The sequence below is a fragment of the Lethenteron reissneri genome, chromosome 31 (assembly GCF_015708825.2).
Source record: "Lethenteron reissneri isolate LAM-NWPU_2019-01 chromosome 31, ASM1570882v1, whole genome shotgun sequence".
Lineage (NCBI taxonomy): Eukaryota > Metazoa > Chordata > Hyperoartia > Petromyzontiformes > Petromyzontidae > Lethenteron > Lethenteron reissneri.
The window spans coordinates 1769281-1790208 of NC_083809.1; the positions used below are offsets into that span (position 1 = coordinate 1769281).

Consider the following 20928-nt stretch of genomic DNA (forward strand, 5'->3'; position numbering starts at 1 on the left):
CGCATCAGCGGCGCCGCGCGCTCCCATTGGCCCACGCCGGGGCCGGAGGCGGCGCCGCGCGCTCCCATTGGCCCACGCCGGGGCCGGAGGCGGCGCCGCGCGCTCCTATTGGCCCACGCCGAGGGGGAGGGGGGCGCAGGGGGGGGGGGAGGCCCGGAGGCGCAGCCGCCGCTGCGGAAGGCGGAGTCCGCGCGACGCCTGCGGGGCGGGGGGGGAGGCTCCTCCCTCCTGATTGGCGGGCGCCCTCCCCGGACTTGACCAATCGGCGGCCGCCGGCGCTTTCGCGTCCGCTGTGGGGAAGTTGTTGAAGCGGCGCGCGCGGCCGCTCCGCCATTGCCACCACCGCCCCCCCCTCCAACACCCCCACCAACCCCCCCCCACCACCAACAACCACCACCACCAACCACCACCGCCTCCTCCTCCTGCTGCTGCGATCGTCGCTCTCCATGTCGCGGGAAAGGTAAAAAAAAAGGTAACAAAAAAAAGACGACTCCGCCGCGTGGTATCTTCTCTCGCCTCTCGTCAACCTTCAACCTCCCAGAATAGCGGCAGACGCGCGCCGATTCAGTTGGGGGTCGATTGGCCGAATCCCATCGTAGTTGTAGGGGGGGGGGAGGAGGGGGTGGTGGTGGGGGGGGGGGCTTTGAGGGCTTCGTCCTGGCCCGGGGCTCGTGGCCTCTCGTCCGGCAGGGGGAACTAGCCGAGGCCGTGGTCTGACTAGGCCGCGTCAAGGTTCCTCGAACGATGTTCGCCCCGCGGCAGATTTGAGGCCGTGCGGCGTGTGCGTGCCGCTTGCGAGCTCTGTGCGGCCTCGGTAAGCGCTGGGGGAGATGGGCAGACTGCCTCGGGTGGAGGTGGAGCGTGTGGAAGGAGCCTTGGACGTGGGAGATGAGGCACAATAGAGCGCTGTTGAAGCGTGCGCCTTCCCTTAATTAGCAGCAGACGGTACCACCGCTGCACACAATGCGTGGTCAAACAGTACACTGCAATACCACGGTGTTGTACCGCAATAGAATAATGTAGCATTAGTCGAACATGCTCCAGTTGGAAACCAGCACCACGGCACAATAACATCGCAATGGGATGATGCCACAGTGCAAGACTACATCACAAAGCAAGAACTATCAATCGAAAATATCACGTTACTAAACCCGAACATATTAACGCCGTATTACCACGCTTCAATACCGCAGTACAACACAAAAAAAACACCCCAGTATATAAAACAACACAGTACGGCATAAATTTAGTTTAACCTAAATTGTTGTTGAACACGAAGGGACATCTGCAAATGATTCGTGTTAAGTGAGAGCGGATTAATCGCAATGGCGTGGGCAAGCCACCATCCAGCAGTAGAGGAACAATGGCTAATTGTGGTACATCGTGGTGTGATGCATGCAAAGTCCTGGATGAATCGTTAGGGGTTGTTGGCCACGAAGGGTCCTGCTTCTTGGGGTATTTGTTCGAGTGGGAGCAGGAGAAATGTGTGGGACTGTAGTAACGATGGTCTCCGTATTGTTTACCGTGCAAAAACCCAGGGCCTGAGCAAGCGTAAGGGTTTTAACGTCTAATATAGGAAAACACGGTCTATGATATTCTGTGTACAATCGATATGAAAGTCGAGGAAATTTTGTGTTGATTGAACAATTATAATTCAGCTGATTGTTACAGATCACAGAAATGTGTATACCTTATTATACGTACCTATTTTAAAAAACACTAAAACTTCGCAGTGATATTTACAATTTGCGTTAAAACTCGCCGAACTTTCAAGCCGTCGACTGAGACGACCTCGTGTACTTACTATCAACTATACTACTTACTATCAACTCCACTACTTACTATCAACTCCACTACTTACTATCAACCACGCTACTTACTATCCACCACACACACTACTATCGACCACGCTATTTGTACTGTACATCAACACGCGTGGTGCGTTGTGTGCTCGCGTTTGTTTACCACCTCCCCTCCCGCACAATCGCTGGCAGCGGTGTTTCTCGTCCTTTCTCCACTCTAAATAAAGATTTATTCGATTGATTCGCGCACTGCCACGATACGGTTCGCCCCAAAGTTGCCTTTCCCCAAGTTCTCGTCCCTGAACCTGGCTTTGGTCTCCCACGAGTCCGTCCCAGTGGCGAGCACGTTGAGCGATGTCGCTTAATTGGAGATGCGGTAACAATGGCGACCTAGCGTGGATCGATGCTCGTGATAGAATAAGTCCTTTGTATGTAGTATTTACAATTACATTAATTGTGTTTTTTTTTATTAAAACCTTACCATTGTTTTAGTAATATTCTTGCAAGGACACCGCTAAAGTTATTCATTTGTGCTGTTTGATGGTAGTTCGTGGTAGTGATGTGCAACTTGAGCGTGTTGTGTGTGTGATGTAGCTACTATTTGTGTGGTTGCGTTCGTTATAAGTAAATAGGATGTTTAAAACGCAGACTCGCGCAGTCGTGTACACTTTCTGCAACATCCATTGGGCAGTAGATGCAACATGGTTATATGTATCCGTTGATTTCGTTTAAAGTGGGTAACATTGATTTCCAAAATGGTATTGATCTCTTTACGTGTCGTAGCTGATTATTTTTTATTTAGGTAGCTTTTTTATAAACATAATCGTACGGAATCCACCGTGTCACTTGAACCTAGTCACTGCATATTAAATTAATTTATTTGTGAAAATATAAAGAACGCATATATTTGTATCCAATTAATAAATAAGAAAGGTTTTTAGAACAATGTTTATGCACTCTATAAAATTTCCAAACCATTTGCAATCAAATAGTACTTATCCAAACAAATACGTGGCTTCGAAATCTTTTCCCGTTCCGATGATCTACACAGAACCAGAAGAAAACCAGAGGTAAACTAAAATTAATAACTTTTTTCGGTAGTGAGGCTTCCACAAGGCCAATGCGGGAGGAAGTGTGGCACAGATTGGCGCCAGCTCGCATAAAGTACGGTCGTGTCGCTACAGTTCTCTGCGGTGAGGACAATGTCTTTAAAAACAACGGCGCTATGCCTCTAAATAAAATTAACTCAAACCGCTTGCACATTCCGAGATTCAGCAATGATGAACGGACCCACCCTGCAACTTGCAGACGTCTCTGAACGGAAAAGGGTTAAGTACTTACATCGCTATACAGGTAGTCTTCTACTTACAATGGAGATGCCTTACGACGACCCCATCGTAAGTAGGAAATATCGTAAGTCGAAGATGGCCTAGCCTACCCAGGAGTCTTAAAGAATGGTGATAATTTAGCAAAACAGAGCAATTTACAATACCGTACTGTATAAACTATATACTGTATGTATTTATTAATTACAATACTGTATTGCACAGTGAAATGTAAAGAAAAAAAACCAAGGTCAATTCTTAGCCTACCTATATGAACTGCAATTTAATAGAAAGTTTTTTCAGGAAACAATCCTATCTGCTATAAAAAAATTAACTTTTAAAATGCATTGAACGTATCGTATTGTGGTAACCTTAAAATAACGTATCATACATGCATTGAAAGTATCGTAACGTATCATATTGTACTGTACGCACCAAGAATCTGTCCGTCTGCATACTTGAACGATGTTAGGTTGTTGATGGCAATTTTGTCGTATCGCCATCGTAAGATCGAAATATCCTAAGTCGGACCATCGTCACTCGGACTACCTGTATTCCTCCACACTTATCTCCCCAGCCATGGCAGACGACAAACGTGACTAACGAACCTGTGCTCTTGCAGGCGACACCGATGATGGCCGCCCTCACCACCGCCGTTGCAACCACCGCCGCCAGTCCTACGCAAAGCTGAATGAACCTGCGCCCTCCGCTACCTACCTACTACATACCTACCTCTTTTCTTCCCGCGTTACGAGACCGGGCCGCCAGCAAGCATGATGATGAGCAGTCCAGGCCAAGATCGCTACGTGCACGTGCTGTACAAGGCGGGCGATGGCAGTGGTGGTGCGACTACAGCGGCGCACATGCACATGCATGGTCTGGGCGGTGCGGATGCCTGTGCAGGACCTGGGATGCAGGTTCCGGGTGGGGAGCGCATGCACATGTCGCTCACCCCTCGTCACAGGTGAGTGCTGAACCGTCTGGAGTGACCGTAAGTTAAATCATGGTCCTTGAAAAATATGAACGAGTTGACATTCAATACGACTGAATATAAATGGATCACCCTATATGTGCTTGATCTGTTTGAATATCAGAAGCTTAGTGGGATTAGCAGAGTCAAAGATTACCGGATGACCACATTTCTCTGAATGGTCAGATCTTTAAGTAAGTACTTTGATGAGATAGTGACTGGTAATAGGAGGAGTTGTAGGCTTGTGTGCTGCAAGGTATACGTTTGAACTGTGATGTAGGGTTTTCACCACCCACAATGCTTGCGATTTTCTTTGACTTGCAGGTTCGGCCGGATTGGTGGTGGCGGACCCTTTGCATTTGATGGCACCGAGGAGGATGACCATAATCCGACAGAGGACCTAACAGAGGGATGCCTCATTCTACAGCACGAGCTCATGGTTCCAGATGACATGGTGCGAAGTGGGGCATGGGGCCTACAGGGTCTTCTGGTAGCCTTATTAATGGTGGTGGTGGATCATGTAGAGGTGGATACATTGAATGACACGTCCACCTGCAGAGCAACAAGGTGTTGCCTGTAGGAGAGGGCACAGGAAGTAGATTTCAGCATAACATGGTGATTGATGCAAGGGTTGGTAGATCATGCATATTGGTGAAATTCCCAACCCACTATTCTACAAGTTAGGCAGAAGATGGCAAAACAGTATTTCGGTTGCTGAACCCATTTGTGTACACCTTGGAGTGTTTTTACCTTTTTGGGGTTTTTTTCTTTAAATTGGCTACTGCAGTTTTTCATCGTTTATTCCAATTCACATGACGAGAATTTATGTAATATCTCATACAGTACTCAACTGGAGAATGGTTTAAAGACTCAATGAGGCTTGCTTAGATAATGGTTATCATGACCCCATATAGTTTCCAACTTGTGTGGATTTAGATTATTTTCTTGTATATATTTTCTCAGCACTATACTTTTATCTCGCACAGAAGTATTCAAAGCAGAAATTAGCAGAAGGTTAGAAAAATATATTTTTTTCTGATATGTGAGGCATTCTTGAGTAGTTTACATGTGATGAGTAAAACGATTATGGATGTAAAACTGAAGTTTTCTTATAATCCCATTTGTGTCTAGGCACAGCACTCCATAGGTGACTTGAACATGTACAGCGACACAAGGGTGAAGGAGGAGAGGAAAAGGCAGGTTCCCAAGAAGAAGGCCAAACGGAAGCCACGAGCGCCGAAGGTGCTTGTTTTAAATTAAATATTTACTGTTTCATTGGAGCGCGGTGGTAGCGGAGTGGATAGCACACCGTGTTACGAACCCGACGACCTGAGTTTGATTGCCAGGCATGGCCAACCTTGGTGAATGAGTGATCTCTAAACAAGTCCTGGGCCCCATTTCCCACACCATCCTGCGATAACCAGTGTGATTGATGTATGGTCAAAAATACAGTCACGACTGGCGTGGTGCATGAAAGATCCATCCGATACTGGATTGAAAAGGGTTGTAAGAACTACTTTGTACAAATTTAACATTTCCGAATGATTCAGTTCATTGACTTGCTGAGGCTTACCTGGATAACATAGTTATGGATTTTGACCGTGAATCACAGGGAACACATTTTTGAAGATCTCACCACTCCCATCATTATTGGTCCATGTGTTTTTTTTGCGCTCACGGTAATTGATGGTCAACAACTCTTTGTTTTCAGGGTTTGGCCGGAGAAGGAGGGGAGGATGAGATTGGAGTCCCAAAGGGCACCAAGAAGTTTGTGTGTGAGCGCTGTTGTGCCGCCTTTCGCACCAACTACCACCTGCAGCGTCATGTTCTCATTCACACGGGTAAGCTATCGGACTCAAATAAAACTTTCAGGCTGACCTGGACACCCTATCTCGGGGTTTGGGAGCTTGCAAACGTGCAGTCTTGATGAAACCAGGTCTGTAGCTTTATTTCATACAGCTTGGGGGGACACATTCTGTCCTTCAACTTTGAAACGCCCCAAAAACAATATTTATAAAAGCATCGCTGCAAGCAACTTAGCTACATTAATCGAATACTAGAGGGGAATATCCTTTGTACTTGGCAACAACATTGTTTCAGTGTTGGTGTGCTCAATCAGTCACCACTGTCACTGCAAGAGCCTCTGGCAGTGGGGAAAGTAACTGAGGTGTGTGTTCATGTGTGGCCTGCAATAAGCATTTGAATTCATTCTTGGGCCCTCTGCAAAGAAAACTTTTTACAAGAATACCATTATACCCCACACTGGTCGTTTTTGGATGCACACTCGCCTTGAGTGGTAATTTGGGCGCTCTGTTTTCCTATGTAAAACAAAACAAAACACTCCTTAAATGGAATTGATCATATATATTTTTTTAAACATCCTGAAAAAAATCTTCACGCTCAAGATTTTTTGGATAAATAAAATACATGATTCTAAATGTAACAAGTTTGCGGTGTGGTATCAAATATGCCGCCCCTAGGAGTGAAGTATTTTTAATGCTCGTATGTAAACAATACCATATTTGGACATGACCCAAGTGACTCGGTGCTGCAGACGATGCGGCTGTACTCTGCTAAGTGCTTCACTCGGGTCTTGATTGGTGCTGCTTTTAGGTACGAGTGGTACATAATACATTTTGCTGTCGTAATAATTATCCTCATTTCTAATTGCATTTACATTTGACTTTGTTTTTATTGTCACGTGATGTACATTATGTATGCAAAGATTAATGCCTCCCCACAGAGCGATGTGATGAATTACTGTGCAACCTTGATCTAACATTCAGGGCACTGGAAAAAAAACATTTGAGTCCAGGAATGCCATTTCCTGCCATAAAATCCATGCTGTCATTTTGTCTGGCTCTGCTTCTTTTTCTCACTCATTGGCTCTCCCATAATTCTCTCTTCAAAGCTTCTCTCCTCACTCCATACCTCCATTGCAGTGTCAGCTTGTCAATCCATATGTACTCTTTGATTCTTTTGGTAAAGTCACGTAGGTATAAACGTTTCGGGCGCGACACAAGCATCCTTCATCAGGTGGGATAACCACAGAAACAATTCAGCAATTGTTTCTTGCTGTACTTTTTGGTTCTTTCAATTGATGTGGTTGTCTCACCTGATGATGGATGCTTGTGTTGCTCCCGAAACGTCGTAATTTATTTATTTTCTACCTACGTTACTTTTTCCGAAAGAACCAAAGAGTATGGATCCCTGCAGTCACGAAAACTTCAAATCCCAAATCACTCCATATGTCTTTGTGCCATATCTCTCTCTGCTTCTCTTCATACATTTCTGTGCCATATCTTTCTCTTATCCATTTCACTCCATATGTCTCTGTGCGTCTGCTTTCTCTTACTGCATACATTTCATGTGATTTCTCTTTCCAATACTCCACGCATTTCCTGTGTTGTACCCATCTCCGCCTTCACTCCCTACGTCCCTACAGTGTGCCTCCAGTTTTCTCTTCATGTGGCCCAGTGCTCACAAATGACGCCGCTACTCTTGACGCATCGTTAGCGAGTGTCGGGCCATGTGGGAGGGAGTTGGAGGCGATGAATTGTCACCTTCCAGTGAATTGTCACGATTCAGAGTCGGGATTTGTTTGAAGAATCGGTCCTTGTTTGTCTCTTTTTACAATCATGTTTATGGTTCAAAATTTCTGTACCTTGTGTACGGTTAGTTCGTGCCATTCGCCTACATGTAACAGCATATCAGTTGCATATAGATTTAATGAATGACAAACGCACATTTCAATGTGGTGTTGTAACAATTAATTTAAATAAATGTATTATTTCTTGCCAAACGTGCGTATAGAACGTATCTTTGTTTATGGTATGTTTACCGCATCTCTCGGCGTTCTTTTTAAACTCCTCGCGGACAACTCGTTCGACTTTCATTCACTTTCTTTTGTTAAACACCATCCGTCTCCTGTTGCACATGTCCAGGTGAAAAAGCGTACCAGTGCAGCCAGTGCACCATGCGCTTCATTCAAAAGTACCTTCTGCAGAGACACGAGAAGATTCACAGTGGTAAGCCCTGCAACACGTACCCCCATTGTTACTCCGAGCATTTGCCTTTAGCCCGTGCCCTTTGTGTTGCGGCATCAAAAAACATCCTGGCCTCCGAGCCGCTTCGGCCAGCTCTGCAAACCCAGAGAGGAGCCGCACCTACAACTCGGTGTTATAGTAGCGGTGTCGTAAATACGGAGGTAGTGGAATGAGTTTACGACCCTATTGCTCTTTGAAGCCAAACAACCAGGGGGTGGTGACAGACTTGAGCGGGAAGAAGGGAGATTGCATGTGGGTACAACATTTTTTTGCAGTGCATGCCTGTGTCGTCGTAGCTTTAAATGTTAGGCATTGGGCAGCACCATCCCATGAGCATCCATAAAGGTCACTGAAGGTCTGTACATTCGATAACCCTGCCTCAGTATATTTTGTGAGGTTATAGTTCAATTTTAAGACATTTTAAACTGATTGGAGCATTTATGCAGTGATTGGCGCATTGCACTGTGAACTCAAGGAGCCGAGTTTGATTACCGCTCATGGCTTACATCAGTCACAAATGATATCTGAATTGGTCCTGGCCCCGTGCCTTCCAACCCACGCCGACCAGCATGGTGAAGTATGGTCAAACAACCTCCATTGACCAACTCTTGTGTGGCAACGCCTTCAACTTGCGGGATTGATCAAAGGGCTGTTTGTTTATTTATTATCTAACTTAAACCCTAGAGTCGAGTGCACCAAAACAAAGCAACGGCTAAACTGAAGCGGAAATTCAATGCAAGTGAATGTAGCACGAAGGAGATGGGTCCCTTAGTTTTGGCCCCCGTCCGTCGCGTGCAGGAGAGAAGCCGTTCACGTGCGAGCAGTGCGGGATGCGCTTCATCCAGAAGTACCACCTGGAGAGGCACAAGCGGACGCACAGCGGAGAGAAGCCCTACGAGTGCGACTACTGCCACCAGGTACGCAAAAAACACTCGTGGGGTGGTATGGGGCAGAGGAGATGGGTTGGTAGTGGATAGGTACGTTGCTTACCTGTTCGTACGGGACATTTAAATGTTTATCTGTTTGCATTTTTTCCAGTTTCCTTTCGTACGTCAGAATACAAAGGAATTGGCCAGGGTGAAGCGGTGACATTGCAATAAAAACCTGGTTACCTATTATGCCTATTTACCCGGGAGAACTCCACTGAGTTTCGTGACTCTTTTTCAGGAGAATCCTACCAATATTTCGCAATAGTTGGAGATGATTGCATATTCCAATTGAGTCAATTTGCAGGTAATTTTCAAATTTGGACCGTGACACCGGCAAACAATGGGTTACCATTGTGAGTGACGTTGCAGAACATTTACAGGCCACCGTAAAGCAGACGACTTGTATTTTCATTGTTAATACACCCGCAGTGTTAATTAGGACGGCACGCTGGATTCAAATCGTTAACCTCCGCAACAAGAGGGGAATCCGCTGCCGCTAGGCTCCGTTGCCGAGTCACTGGCCTGAGTTGGATTTCTAGCCATCGCTAGCATCCGTGGCGAGTTGTGTCTGAACCACTCTTCACCTGTCCGCCCTGGCACCAGTCCTCACTGACCAGCATAGCAAAATGTTGAAATTACAACCCCCGACAGAAAGATGTGGGGAGGCCTTCATTCAGCAATTGATTAACAAATAGGTTAAAAAATTTATTCAGGAATAGGCCAAATGAATCGATGCAGAAAGCTGAGAATTGGGTGATATGTTACAGATAATTAAGGGGACTATCTGAATTGGTGAGGGACCAAAGATCTTCAAAATTTCAGATCAGGACCTACATTGGCTGGTATTTAATTGTGTTATCACCCTGCACTGTCTCACACCAGATTTAAAAAAAATCAAGTTAACTACATTATGATTACATAGGTATCAGATGGAGACGATCATGATGGCTGTCGTTTTTCTGTCACTGCTCTTGCGCAGTATTACTCTCGCACAGACCAGCTCGCCAAGCACAAGCGCATGTGCCACGAGGGGCCACTCGCTGGCAAGCATGACATGAATGCGGGAGACTTCACTGCCGGCATCAACGGCGGCATGGACGCATTGCAGGGGACCACCCAGGGCCCCCGGCGCTGGAAGAAGAGGGCGTCGGGCACCGTCGCGGCGGATGGTTCCGCCGGGCCACCGGCTTCGGGCCGTGGCAGCAAGAAGAAGAAGAACACCGCGGGTCTTCCCGGCGGTAGGTACACGGGCGAGAAGCGGCTCGTGAACGTGGAGTGCATCATCGAGATGGGCGGACAGCTGGAGGATGGCTCGCTGAACCTCGTCGACATTAGCGAGGATGCGCTGACGCCAAAGCTGGCGCCGAAGAAGGCGAATCGCGGGCGCCGGCGCCGGGCCTCTCCTGAGCTCAGCCGCACCGTGCCCATTGACGCGCTCGCGGTGATGCACCACGAGCAGCACAAGGGCGCGCTGCACGACTGAGGATAAGCTGCTCGGAGACCCCGGTGCCATTGTCGCCACCGATGCCGATGGTGACAAGTCGTCGTCCGAGCCGGCGAACAAGCTGCAAGCACATGCTCAGCAACAGCAGCAGCACGAGACGAGCGGAAACACCTATGGCGACGCGATGCAATTCCTCAAGAAGCGGCGTTACCTGCAGGCGGCGAGCAACGGAAACTGCGGTGGCGGCGCGAGCGGCAGTGAGCGTCGTTAGCATCAGCACTTCCCCGCGCGTCGCCCCCGAGCCCATCATGGTGGTGTCGAACCAGTCCATGATGGACGACGGCCACTTGCAGGTGGCCTCGATGGAGGTACCCAGCCTGATCTTGGACATCAAGGCGGACCCGGACAAGGTCGGCTCGGGTATCCCAGACGAGGTGCTGCAGACAATCCTCGACCACTACTCGGCCAAGGATGACTTCGGCATGGGCGACGGTCTCCACGAGTCGGCGCACCGCGACGCGGCCGACGTCACGTCGCAGTCGGCGTCACCGGACAAGGCCGCGATGCTGCAGGAGTATTACAAGTACCTGCAGCAGGCTCTGGACCGCAGCAGTAAGAGCGACCATCAGGCGGCAACGACGGCCACCGCGTTGAGTTCCGGCGTCGGGGTTGGGGTCGGCGTGGGCATCCCGTTTGGGCAGCTCGTGTCGACGGGGCGGCACGCACACGGGGACGTGAGTGCCACCCCGGTGTACTTCAGTGCGCCGCATGAGCCCTTCATGTCGCACCACGTCCATCATCACCACCACCACCACAACTTTGGCTCCACGCTATCGGGCGAACCGTCCTATCACACGGTGCCCGCCGCCAAGCTGCAGCCGTACGGCATGGGCGTAGGGCAGGGGTTCACGTTCGCCGAGTCGGCGCGCGACCTCACCACCCTCGCGCACGAGTTCCTTGAGCCGAGTGGCGATAAGAAGGGAGACGAGACCTCTGGGTACGGGCTGGAAGACCTGGAGCACGTGCTGCCATCGCCGTTCTCAGCAGTGCAGTCGAGCAAACAGACGTTTGGTCGCAAAACCAAACCTGCGAGCCCCACCATCCCGTTCTAGCGCAAGCCGCTTCAACCTGCTGGTTCCTTGCGACCTCGCCACATGGCACGAGACATGCCCAATCTGGTCGTGCGTTCAGAATTTGAAGTCGACACTTTGATGCCTTAACACTCAAAGCAGTTTTTATTACTTTAGCCGGTCTATTTTGCTGGTTCACACTACACCTGTGGGTTTACCGTATGCCACTGATGGGGAGCTCACAGATGTGCATTTTCTTGCCTTATTAACTGGGGGGGGGGGATTACGTTTCTCCTGTTTGGAGTATAAGCAGCCTGTATTGCATCGGCAAGAGCGTCTTAGTTTTTGTACCCGATGGCTTTTGTAACTCATTTGAAGACACTGTAAATCGACATGAATGATATTTAAAACATTCGGAACTGCAAAAATCGCCGTGCTGCAACGTATTGGAGAAGACTCAAGATAGCAATATGGACATGTTTTTTTGTTATCATCACTTTATCATGTTTTAATACAACTTTGGTCTCCGATTGCCACCTGTTCTCAGTGTTAGGCCCAAGATTTTTTTTTATTTCCTGTGCGCGCTAATGTCCTGGGTTTGTATCTGCTGCAGCAGAGACTCATTTACATGCTGCTCGTGTATAAATCAACGCAGCGGTCCAGATCACGCAGCCACCTGCTATTTCCTCATCAATGTGTCATCAAATTATAAACTAATCAGCCTGCTGTAAAGTGCATTTCATAGACCCAGTGGCAACCCTGAGGGTAGCCGATTTTATACCAGTTATATATAGCCTATATCCCAAATGTGAAAGTTTATCCACAATAGGTGAAATTAATAGTAGCCTCCCCTTGTATTATCACCTCTGCCTTTAGCAAAAAATAGTTGCTTAATTCAGTCTCAGCTTGCTACATTAACGATAATTGGATTAATGCTTACTTATGAGGTACATGTTTATATGGTCTGGCAGCATGCGCAGGGAGAAACAGAAAGTGGTCACGTGTTAGGGGCTTTAAGTGGCACAAAGGTGACAACTTTAGAGTGACGAGTAGACTGGTCGAACATGATTAAACAAGGGTTGCTCACTTGCACAAATCCATCATTGTGGCGTGGGAAGTTGTTAACCTTTCTATATTGGTAGCTATCGACCACTACCAATGGGTGAAAACAATTTTTGTACAATATAAAAAATATCATGCATCTTTCTTCGTACATTTTAACCGTCGTGGCACCCTACAGGAAATTCTACATGGTTTGAATTTCATTAAGTATTCCCGTTGAGTTATATAAATAATCTACTTCAATATTCGTGTTTTATGCGCATATACTTTTGTTAATAATTTTACTACGTAGCAGTGGAGCAGAGGATGAGTCGATGACACAGGGGGTGAAACTGGCGATGGGCGCCTTCTTGCCCTCTCTTTCCAAGCCCCCTCTGGGCAGCGCAACCCATCACGCGCGAGTCACTGGAACCGATCTCGAAGCCTGGCAGTTGCTGCGTGTGGGTGGCACCAGCGGCACCGACGACCGAATACTGGACGTGTAGACCGACCCGCGTCTCGCCGCACCACCGTTGCCCAAGACCTAAATCTTGGGCCCTGTCGGGTTCAGGAGCGCTGGGATTCTGCACAGCTTTCCAGACGATCATTCTGAATATTCAGGGAACATGACGACGCCACAGGGGAGACGGGGTTGGTGAAAGAATGCTTTTTTTTCTTTCCCCCCCTCTCCCTGCGGAGAGAAACCGTTTCGGAGTCGCCTCATCTGTCTGCTGTTCCCTCCCCCCAGTTACACAGTGCCTCTCTCGTCCTTTTGCAACTCGTATGCATAGCATTGGCTGGCAAAACTGGCCCATTCAGTGTTCCACAAATGAAGTTCTTAGCCGTCTGGAGTAATGCATTCTGTTCAAAAGTCAGAGTACTGTGATTATAAAACTGTCCTGGTTGGTGAACTTCCACAAGACAAACTTGCAGTGCCTTTGCGTTTCTGTTTGAGAAACTCGGCTGAATGTTTAACGCTATACGTAATCTTTTTTTTATTTCTGTACTATTTTGCCCATTAATATTTTATAGTAATCTGCAACAGCTTTTGCAGAACTGTATCTGCGTGAGGAGACATTTTCAGAGTCTGTGAAAACGTCCCACAGAAGCTGTATTCGAGGAGTTGAGCGGGTGTGAGATGAGCGCCACGTGCGGCTTGCACATTCAAAAGCCAAGCTGTGTTTCATGCGGCCATCTACCACAAGCGGCAGATGAATTGAAATGCTGCCCAGTGAGTGAAGCAAGCCACAAATTCATCGGTGTGGAGCCTTAAGTCGGGTCGCTGGCGTCAGTTTTCCCGTCGACATTGAACTAAACCGGCAGTTGCAAGGGACAAATTGTGTAACGTGAAGTATTTTTCAGCGTGCGTCCGGTCAGCAGAATTCAGGTTCCGGGGCGAATGTTTTTCTTAAACAAGGTAGTCGCAGACAGGAAGTCGGATCAGCTGTGTAGTCATGTGCTCAATGTCTATGCAGTTCATTCAGTTGACCGTTGGCTGGTAGACTGTTAAATTGCAGTGTTTGAATGTTGTTCCTATGCAAGCTTATTATTTCGTTCTTATCTCATGGTACCTGATGACAGATGTAATGTATTACATTGTTAAATGTGGAGTCACTACACGCAGTTACACTATTGCTAGTGGGTCCGCGCTGTGTTTCGGTGAAGATAGCTCGCGTGAGGAGAAACAGATAAGTTATGGGCAGGTTTACTCGACGACGACAGCCGGTGTTCGTCTTCACGGAGAGTTCGTGTGTGCGTTTTCGTTTTTATTTTAGTTTTTATATACAACAAAGTGGGGATGGGTAGCAATGGCTCGCACACCTCCCTTCCAGTTCCTCATCCACAGCTCTGCTTGGCGCGTCAGAACATTTACCAGACAGTGGGTGCAATGCACATTTATCGAATTTGCCGAATCAGTTGACAGGTTGAGATCACATTTATGTTTCTGTTTATTCGTGGCAGGGAAACAAAAAAATCACTGAAGCAGCATGATAACAGCCTCTGCCGTTTTCACTAATAATGTGTGGAAATCGTTTTTTCCCTCGCCATTCAAAATATGAATGAGTCCTGAATTTTGCAGGTAAATGGATGGAATTGGCAGATGCGCAAAGTTGAAAGGGTGCGTGTATCATCGGCAAGGGAGGAAGCAGCTACGGCTCCAAGCTATTTCATTTAACTGCGGCTGTTAAGGCTCAACCCCGGGTGTAAAAATAGCCCATGAGCAATGCGGTTATGTGGCATTCGCGTGTTGTGCGTAAAATGCTCCGCCTCTGAAACATCACCGTGGAGGGGAGTGGCCGATTTGGGTCGATCGTCTGGTTTTATAAGTGACGAAGCCACGGTTTAAGTTGAAGCAAAGAAAAAAAAATCGTTATTTTGTGATTTTTTTTCAAGTTACTCGGTAAATTTTTCCTCATTCAGCCAGTGTTTCATGTTCGTTGCTGCTAATTAATTTAATAAGCTCGCTGAGCGATTCGTTTTGTTTTGTTAGCGTGAGAAATCGGGTCTTCCATTTAGAGTAAAAAAAAAAAATCGTGCCGCATTCTGTAGATTTGATCATGTCCATTTTGTCACATTTACCACCGCGTGCTGTCATTTTGCAAGCATGAACAAAAGCAAATGTAATCGAAAAAATTGCGGGTGCGTTTTGTCATGCGCGTTCTTCATAGACTCATCACCATATCCACATTCCACCATTTTTGCACAGTCATTTTTACTTTTTTGGCGAGGGGATGGGAGGGGGGGACTTGTGTAAATGTATACCTTGTTGATGCTGATGAGAATGATCATTGAGGTAAGAAAAATAATCTCGGAAGAGTGGAGCCCAATGAACAGAACTGTGGATTCCAAGTCTTCCTCCGTGACCTTCCGTATGCCCATCAAATACTGTACATAGCAACACTGAACTCTATATGAAGCTATTTTATATGTTTGCAATTTGTATACAATGTTTTGAAGTAGATTTGTTTGACCTAATTCAGTCGGAACCTAAGTATTGTAAAATTAATCGTGTTATTTACTTTATTTTTACGTTTTATCTTCTCGTTAGTTTACCGTAGCGTTGTGTTTGTAAGTCATGCATTGCAGTACAAAATACGTCTCTTGCTTTAAGGCTCATTGTTCAGCAGACCAAAGTTATACGGAGATGTGAATAGACGTGGATGCATTACTGAAACGGTATGTGTACATTTAGTGAATTAAAATCGAAAACTTCAAGTGTTTTTGTGTTCATTTGTACGCATATGAATTGTATATGTGAACCTTTTTTTGTTGACAAACTCAAACCATGTTCATAATTATTTCAGTTAATACTGCAGCAGCAATGTTCATAAGCAATCCAATGAAATTGAATGCACGAATTGGGTACATTTTACTCGCTGCGTTCTACATAGAATAATGTAGGTAATCGAGAAGTAAGCATGTGCAGGGAGACAGGGATTTCAGTAATACTGCTGTGGTTGTCCCACCTGATGACGGACGCTTGTGTTGCGCCCGAAACGTCGTGATTTAATTTTTATTATTTTCACCTACGTGACTTTACCGAAAGAACCAAAGAGTATGGATCCTTGCAGTCACGAAAACTTCAAATCTAGAACCTACTTATACGCTTCCGCTTATTATATTTTTAGTTCATTTAGTCAATGGATTATTAAAATGTTATGTATAATGTAATTACTTATATACCGAGTGCTGCTACTGTGCCTGTACAGAAATTTGAGATTTTACTTAATGAAAAGCCGCGACACAAGGGTGGTAATTATTATTTACACCGCAGAGGGTGGCTTGAAAGCACAAGTATTTTTAAGTTTATTTTGTTTAACAGTGTGAGAACTTGAGACGAGTCTCGTTTGCAAGCGTGACGTGGCTTACAAAAATGCCAAAAAGTACAATTTTTTTTTAAAAGTACAACCGTGGAGCGACTAGAAATCCGCGCGAAAGCAACCACGTGGCAAAAGCAATCGAGACTGAGCACAGGAAGTCTAAAATAAATGTCCAGTCACAAAAGTTAACTGACGTATTACTTTAAGAAATGATTTCTAATAAAGTAAATTTAGGTTGCAGAAACCCCAAAATAGGTGTTGACATTAAATTGTGATACTGCATTGGCAGTGATGCACAAGCACAGAATAACAACACTAACACGAGCCTGAAAAATAAAAAGTATAACATTTGGCGACTGCTGGCAATGGCCCATATTGAAAGCGCAGGCCAGATGGTGGATAGAGGTTGCAGGCAGCACTTTATATACCATTGGGTCTGATAAGAAGTAATACTATATCGTTTTTCCTGATAGACCGTTATACATAATCTACATAGTGATGACAACAATTGATGGTGATTATTGCGCGAGTATATATATTGTAGGGAATCTACAACTTGGCAGAAACCGTGATTTAGATGGAAGATTAACAAAGGAGTGGATTGATTAAGGGATTTACATTGCAGTAAATTATAATAAAGACGAGCCGCGTACGTCTGGCATGGAGAAGCACATCATCGCTACGTATCGCACGTTTGGGCCCTGCGACTGGAGTTGCATCGAGTCGCTGTGCACAGCGGTAGGGGGCAGTCTTTGGCCATCTGACCAAACCAACGCTGGGTCGCCTTCGATGGCAAAGACGAAAAATGAATTCCTGGGTCAGTACTTGGATGGATGGCCCACCAGTACACGCCGGATGTTGACCAGTAGACACTACCGCAATGGGTTCAGTCCACACATGGTTCACTGGATTGGGTCTGTCTGGATCCTAGGATGGAATGCGCATTATAAATTCTGATTATTAAATTATAATTTTTGCATTGAGTCTGTGCATCTGAGCTTCAAGTGTCAACCCACTATCACAATGCCCCTTCACACAAAACCAAACACGGAAACACATTTTCCCAGACACATCAATGACGAAGGACCCTCCAGAAAAAAATGCCTTTAGACTCCGTGATACATTCCTGAATCATATATTTATATTTTAAAAACTACATTCATATTTTTGTTAAACCTCCCATCCACTGCTCGCTGGCTGGTGCGGCAGTGTGGAGGTGTCTACGCGGAGCCGCGTGGCTCGGGGCCGGGGGCTTCCGTGAGCCTCGCCCTTTCCGCTCCGTGAAAGTGGCCAAGATGTGTTTGGGGGAGGGAGGGAGGGGGCAGCACTGGGATTGGGGGATCAGTCCACTACGCCACTCTCGCTCAGATGTCACCGACTCAACGCGGGTCAAGGCAGAGCTTGATGAAATAAAACATCCACCAGGCACAGACTTAGAACTGTCAGAAAAATAAATGCAATAAAATGTCAAAAGCTGTGTATTTTTCGTGTAAAGCGTCCTTTTGCATGTCAAGAAAGATGAAAACCATAGTTTGGTCGGGAAGCAACAAGCGAGCCCGTGCCTGTCGGAATGTTTCATGAGACCCTGGGTCAAGAAGTTAAGAGGTCACCATGACCAACGGGGTTGATGCCGCTATGTCTTGATTAAAATTGATTGTTCATCTTTTATTCGGCTGTGGCGACGTGTGCGACTTGGTCGCGCAGTTGCTGCTCGAGTCAGCCTCCCTTCCACCGATTCTCGCAGACCACAACGGCAACCAACGACTTGGGAGTGGGCATGTAACACGATGGTGAATGTCACCAGTGCACGCCGCTGTAGTGCTCCACGATCGTGACTCGCTGATCAAGAGCCTCTTCCGCAGGGAAAATAGAGGCTCTGACCTGGATCATTTGGAACGGCGAAAACAATCACATGCCCCACTTGGCCCTCCAATACAATGGTTACAGCAAACGTTAGGTTGACCAGGCACTTATCACCAACATTTAAATATAGAAAACATTTGAAACTTCAAATTGCATTAAATTACCATATACTGTACAGCAAAAGTCCCACTCATAACACTGGTCAACACTGGCATCGGTTTTTGTCCATCACATCAGGTTTTTGAGATATCAAATATTGCATTTCAATAAAAACTGCAGAAGAAAAATATTAAATAAATGTGGATATCTACATAAAATGATATTATAAACACACTATCCTAAAAATACAGCGCCATATTTTAACAATAAAGCAGTCACTGACTCGCAACAACTTGCAATCATAAGTGACAGAGTTAATTTCGGGTAAAATAAATGAAAATGGGGTATGCCGATAGCATAAAAATGAGATGTGATATAGCAAATCTGAGATCAGATTTGGAATCAGCACCCTGAAATTAGTCTAAAACAGCCGCAAAAGTCCAGGCCAGAAAAAAAATGTTTTTGTTGTTGTTGACCAGCTGTTTTTTGTTGTTGTTGACCAGTGTAATTCGCCGTTTGCCTTTATGGTCTACGGAGACCGGGTGGATCGTGGACGACTTAAGGAACGACTGGTGATGAAGTCACACACGCAGTTATACTCGAAAAAAGTTGAAACATTTAAAATCGTGGTCTTGTGTAAATTGTGTGACCGGTACCAACGAGGCCTCAACAGTGGCTTTTAAGCAAAGCTGGGAAACATTTTCATTATTCATGGCCGAACAGGACTTTCAAATACCTTTAGCGGACAACCACACACTCGGTCACTTATGTCCCTGCAAGAGGCCCTTGCAGTGACAAGACTGACTGAGCCGCGCTAAAATTAGAAACGCATTGTTGCCTGGTTGAACACATTCCACTCGAGTACCCGATTAATGCGGCTAAGATGCTTGTAGTGACGGGTAAATTGTGTTTTTTTGCGGGCCATTTAAAAGTTGGTAGGCCTCGTGTGGCTGCGGGCTGTGTTAAATTAAGTAGGGGTTGCCACCTGTCTTGCTTACCTCAAGATCGTCCTATGTTTGAGGTAACTCAACTGGGAAATCTGTAATTCTTCCCGGAATATTAAAACCTCCCAGGTTTTGCTAGTTGCGTAATAATAATACTACAACCTTAGTGCACTACTCCAAACAATGCATGTGCGTGCTCTCTCTTCTTCTGGAAGTGTGAGATATTCGTCTTATCAGAACCTATCCTGGGTTTTTTGTTTACCTGAAAGGTAAACTCCTGTCATCCACGCTGCGGCTGTTGGCTAGCCATCGAACAAAGACGGCCACTGCATTCCGCGCTTTCAGATGCGCTTCTGCGGCCGTCTGGAACGCTCTTCACACCGATATTGCGAAGGCACTGGAGCTGTGCACGTTCAAATCTCGATAGACAAACTCACCCCGCACCTCTGATGAGCACGGTTGGCTACGTACGGTGTGCACGAAGTTCAACGTACAGTACATACAGGCCATACGATCCCCCCACTGCTGCTTTACAGAGAGGTCAGGGGTCGTGTGGAGCAGGGTCGGGTCAACCGTGCGGGCAGCAGGGAGAGCAAAAGGCGGTGCAGACTCAACTGGGGGCTGGCGAGAGGAGGGGGGGGGGTATGGGGGAGGGAGAACGGGAGGTGGAGGGGGGGGGTTTCACACGGGGTCATGTGCGTGACACGGGAAGCGTCCTGGCTGCTCTCCAGTCTCCGAGAACAGAGGCCCTCGTTCCATTTACCACGAAGAATAGGCAGCGAGCCACGGCGAAATTAAACGGCAGAGTTAAATTTAGAGAGACAGCGAGAGCGATGTATCCTGGGGCCACAAGCCGATTACTGAATATACAGTGCGATGAGTTCGCCGTGCACATTGGCACTTGTGTGTGTACATTTTCACTAGATATGGCATTGGCAAAAGCGCTCCGGCCTGCTCTCATCCTCCTCTTGATTTCACCCTTTTGATCTCGGTCCACCTTCAGGAGGTTGCCCGAGGTGTACTTGTTATGCTGTGTCGATAACGAAAATCAACATAGAGCAAAATGTCTGCAGAGGAACGCCTTTCGTCATTGTGTACTGCCCGCTGTGACGTACGGATCAGGGAAATGGACATCGACAACAGAAAAAACATGGAATGAAAGCTGAACAATGGCACAAAATAAACTTTATTCGTGGTTGGAATTAAATTGAGGGACTGAGAGGGGAGCACGTGGATTCGAGAACACGCATGTTGAAGACATCGCGTGGACTTTGAAGAAAAGTAAAAGCGGGATTGTTCAGGACAGGTTGCTGGACGGCTTGGGCGATAATCACGGCTGAAAGTGCTGCCACAGGAGTGGAACATCCACCCTGGAGATGGAGCGATGAGCTCCAGCTTGTGAGCACGTGCTGGGCGGAACATCGCTCACGGCAGAACCGTGAGCGATGGCCACGGGATTGGGGAGGTTTTCCATCCAGCAGTGGCTTGATCATGGCTGCTGCTGATGATGATGACGACGACGATGATGATGTGGCTTTTCACAATAGCGCAATATAACTTGGGAAAAATGTACA

The 20928-nt window shown here is 46.7% G+C and overlaps 1 protein-coding gene across 1 annotated transcript; it reads left to right on the forward strand.

Annotated features, from left to right (window-relative positions):
* Positions 1-385: 385 nt before the first annotated feature.
* LOC133349644 (zinc finger protein 148-like) lies at positions 386-15846 on the forward strand. Its single transcript, XM_061563254.1, is given in 10 exon segments — positions 386-460; positions 3750-4091; positions 4422-4551; positions 5229-5339; positions 5809-5938; positions 8042-8125; positions 8942-9060; positions 10052-10552; positions 10554-10771; positions 10773-15846. Coding segments are annotated over 9 exon segments (2340 nt in total). The 5' UTR covers positions 386-460; positions 3750-3900; the 3' UTR covers positions 11629-15846.
* Positions 15847-20928: the final 5082 nt, after the last annotated feature.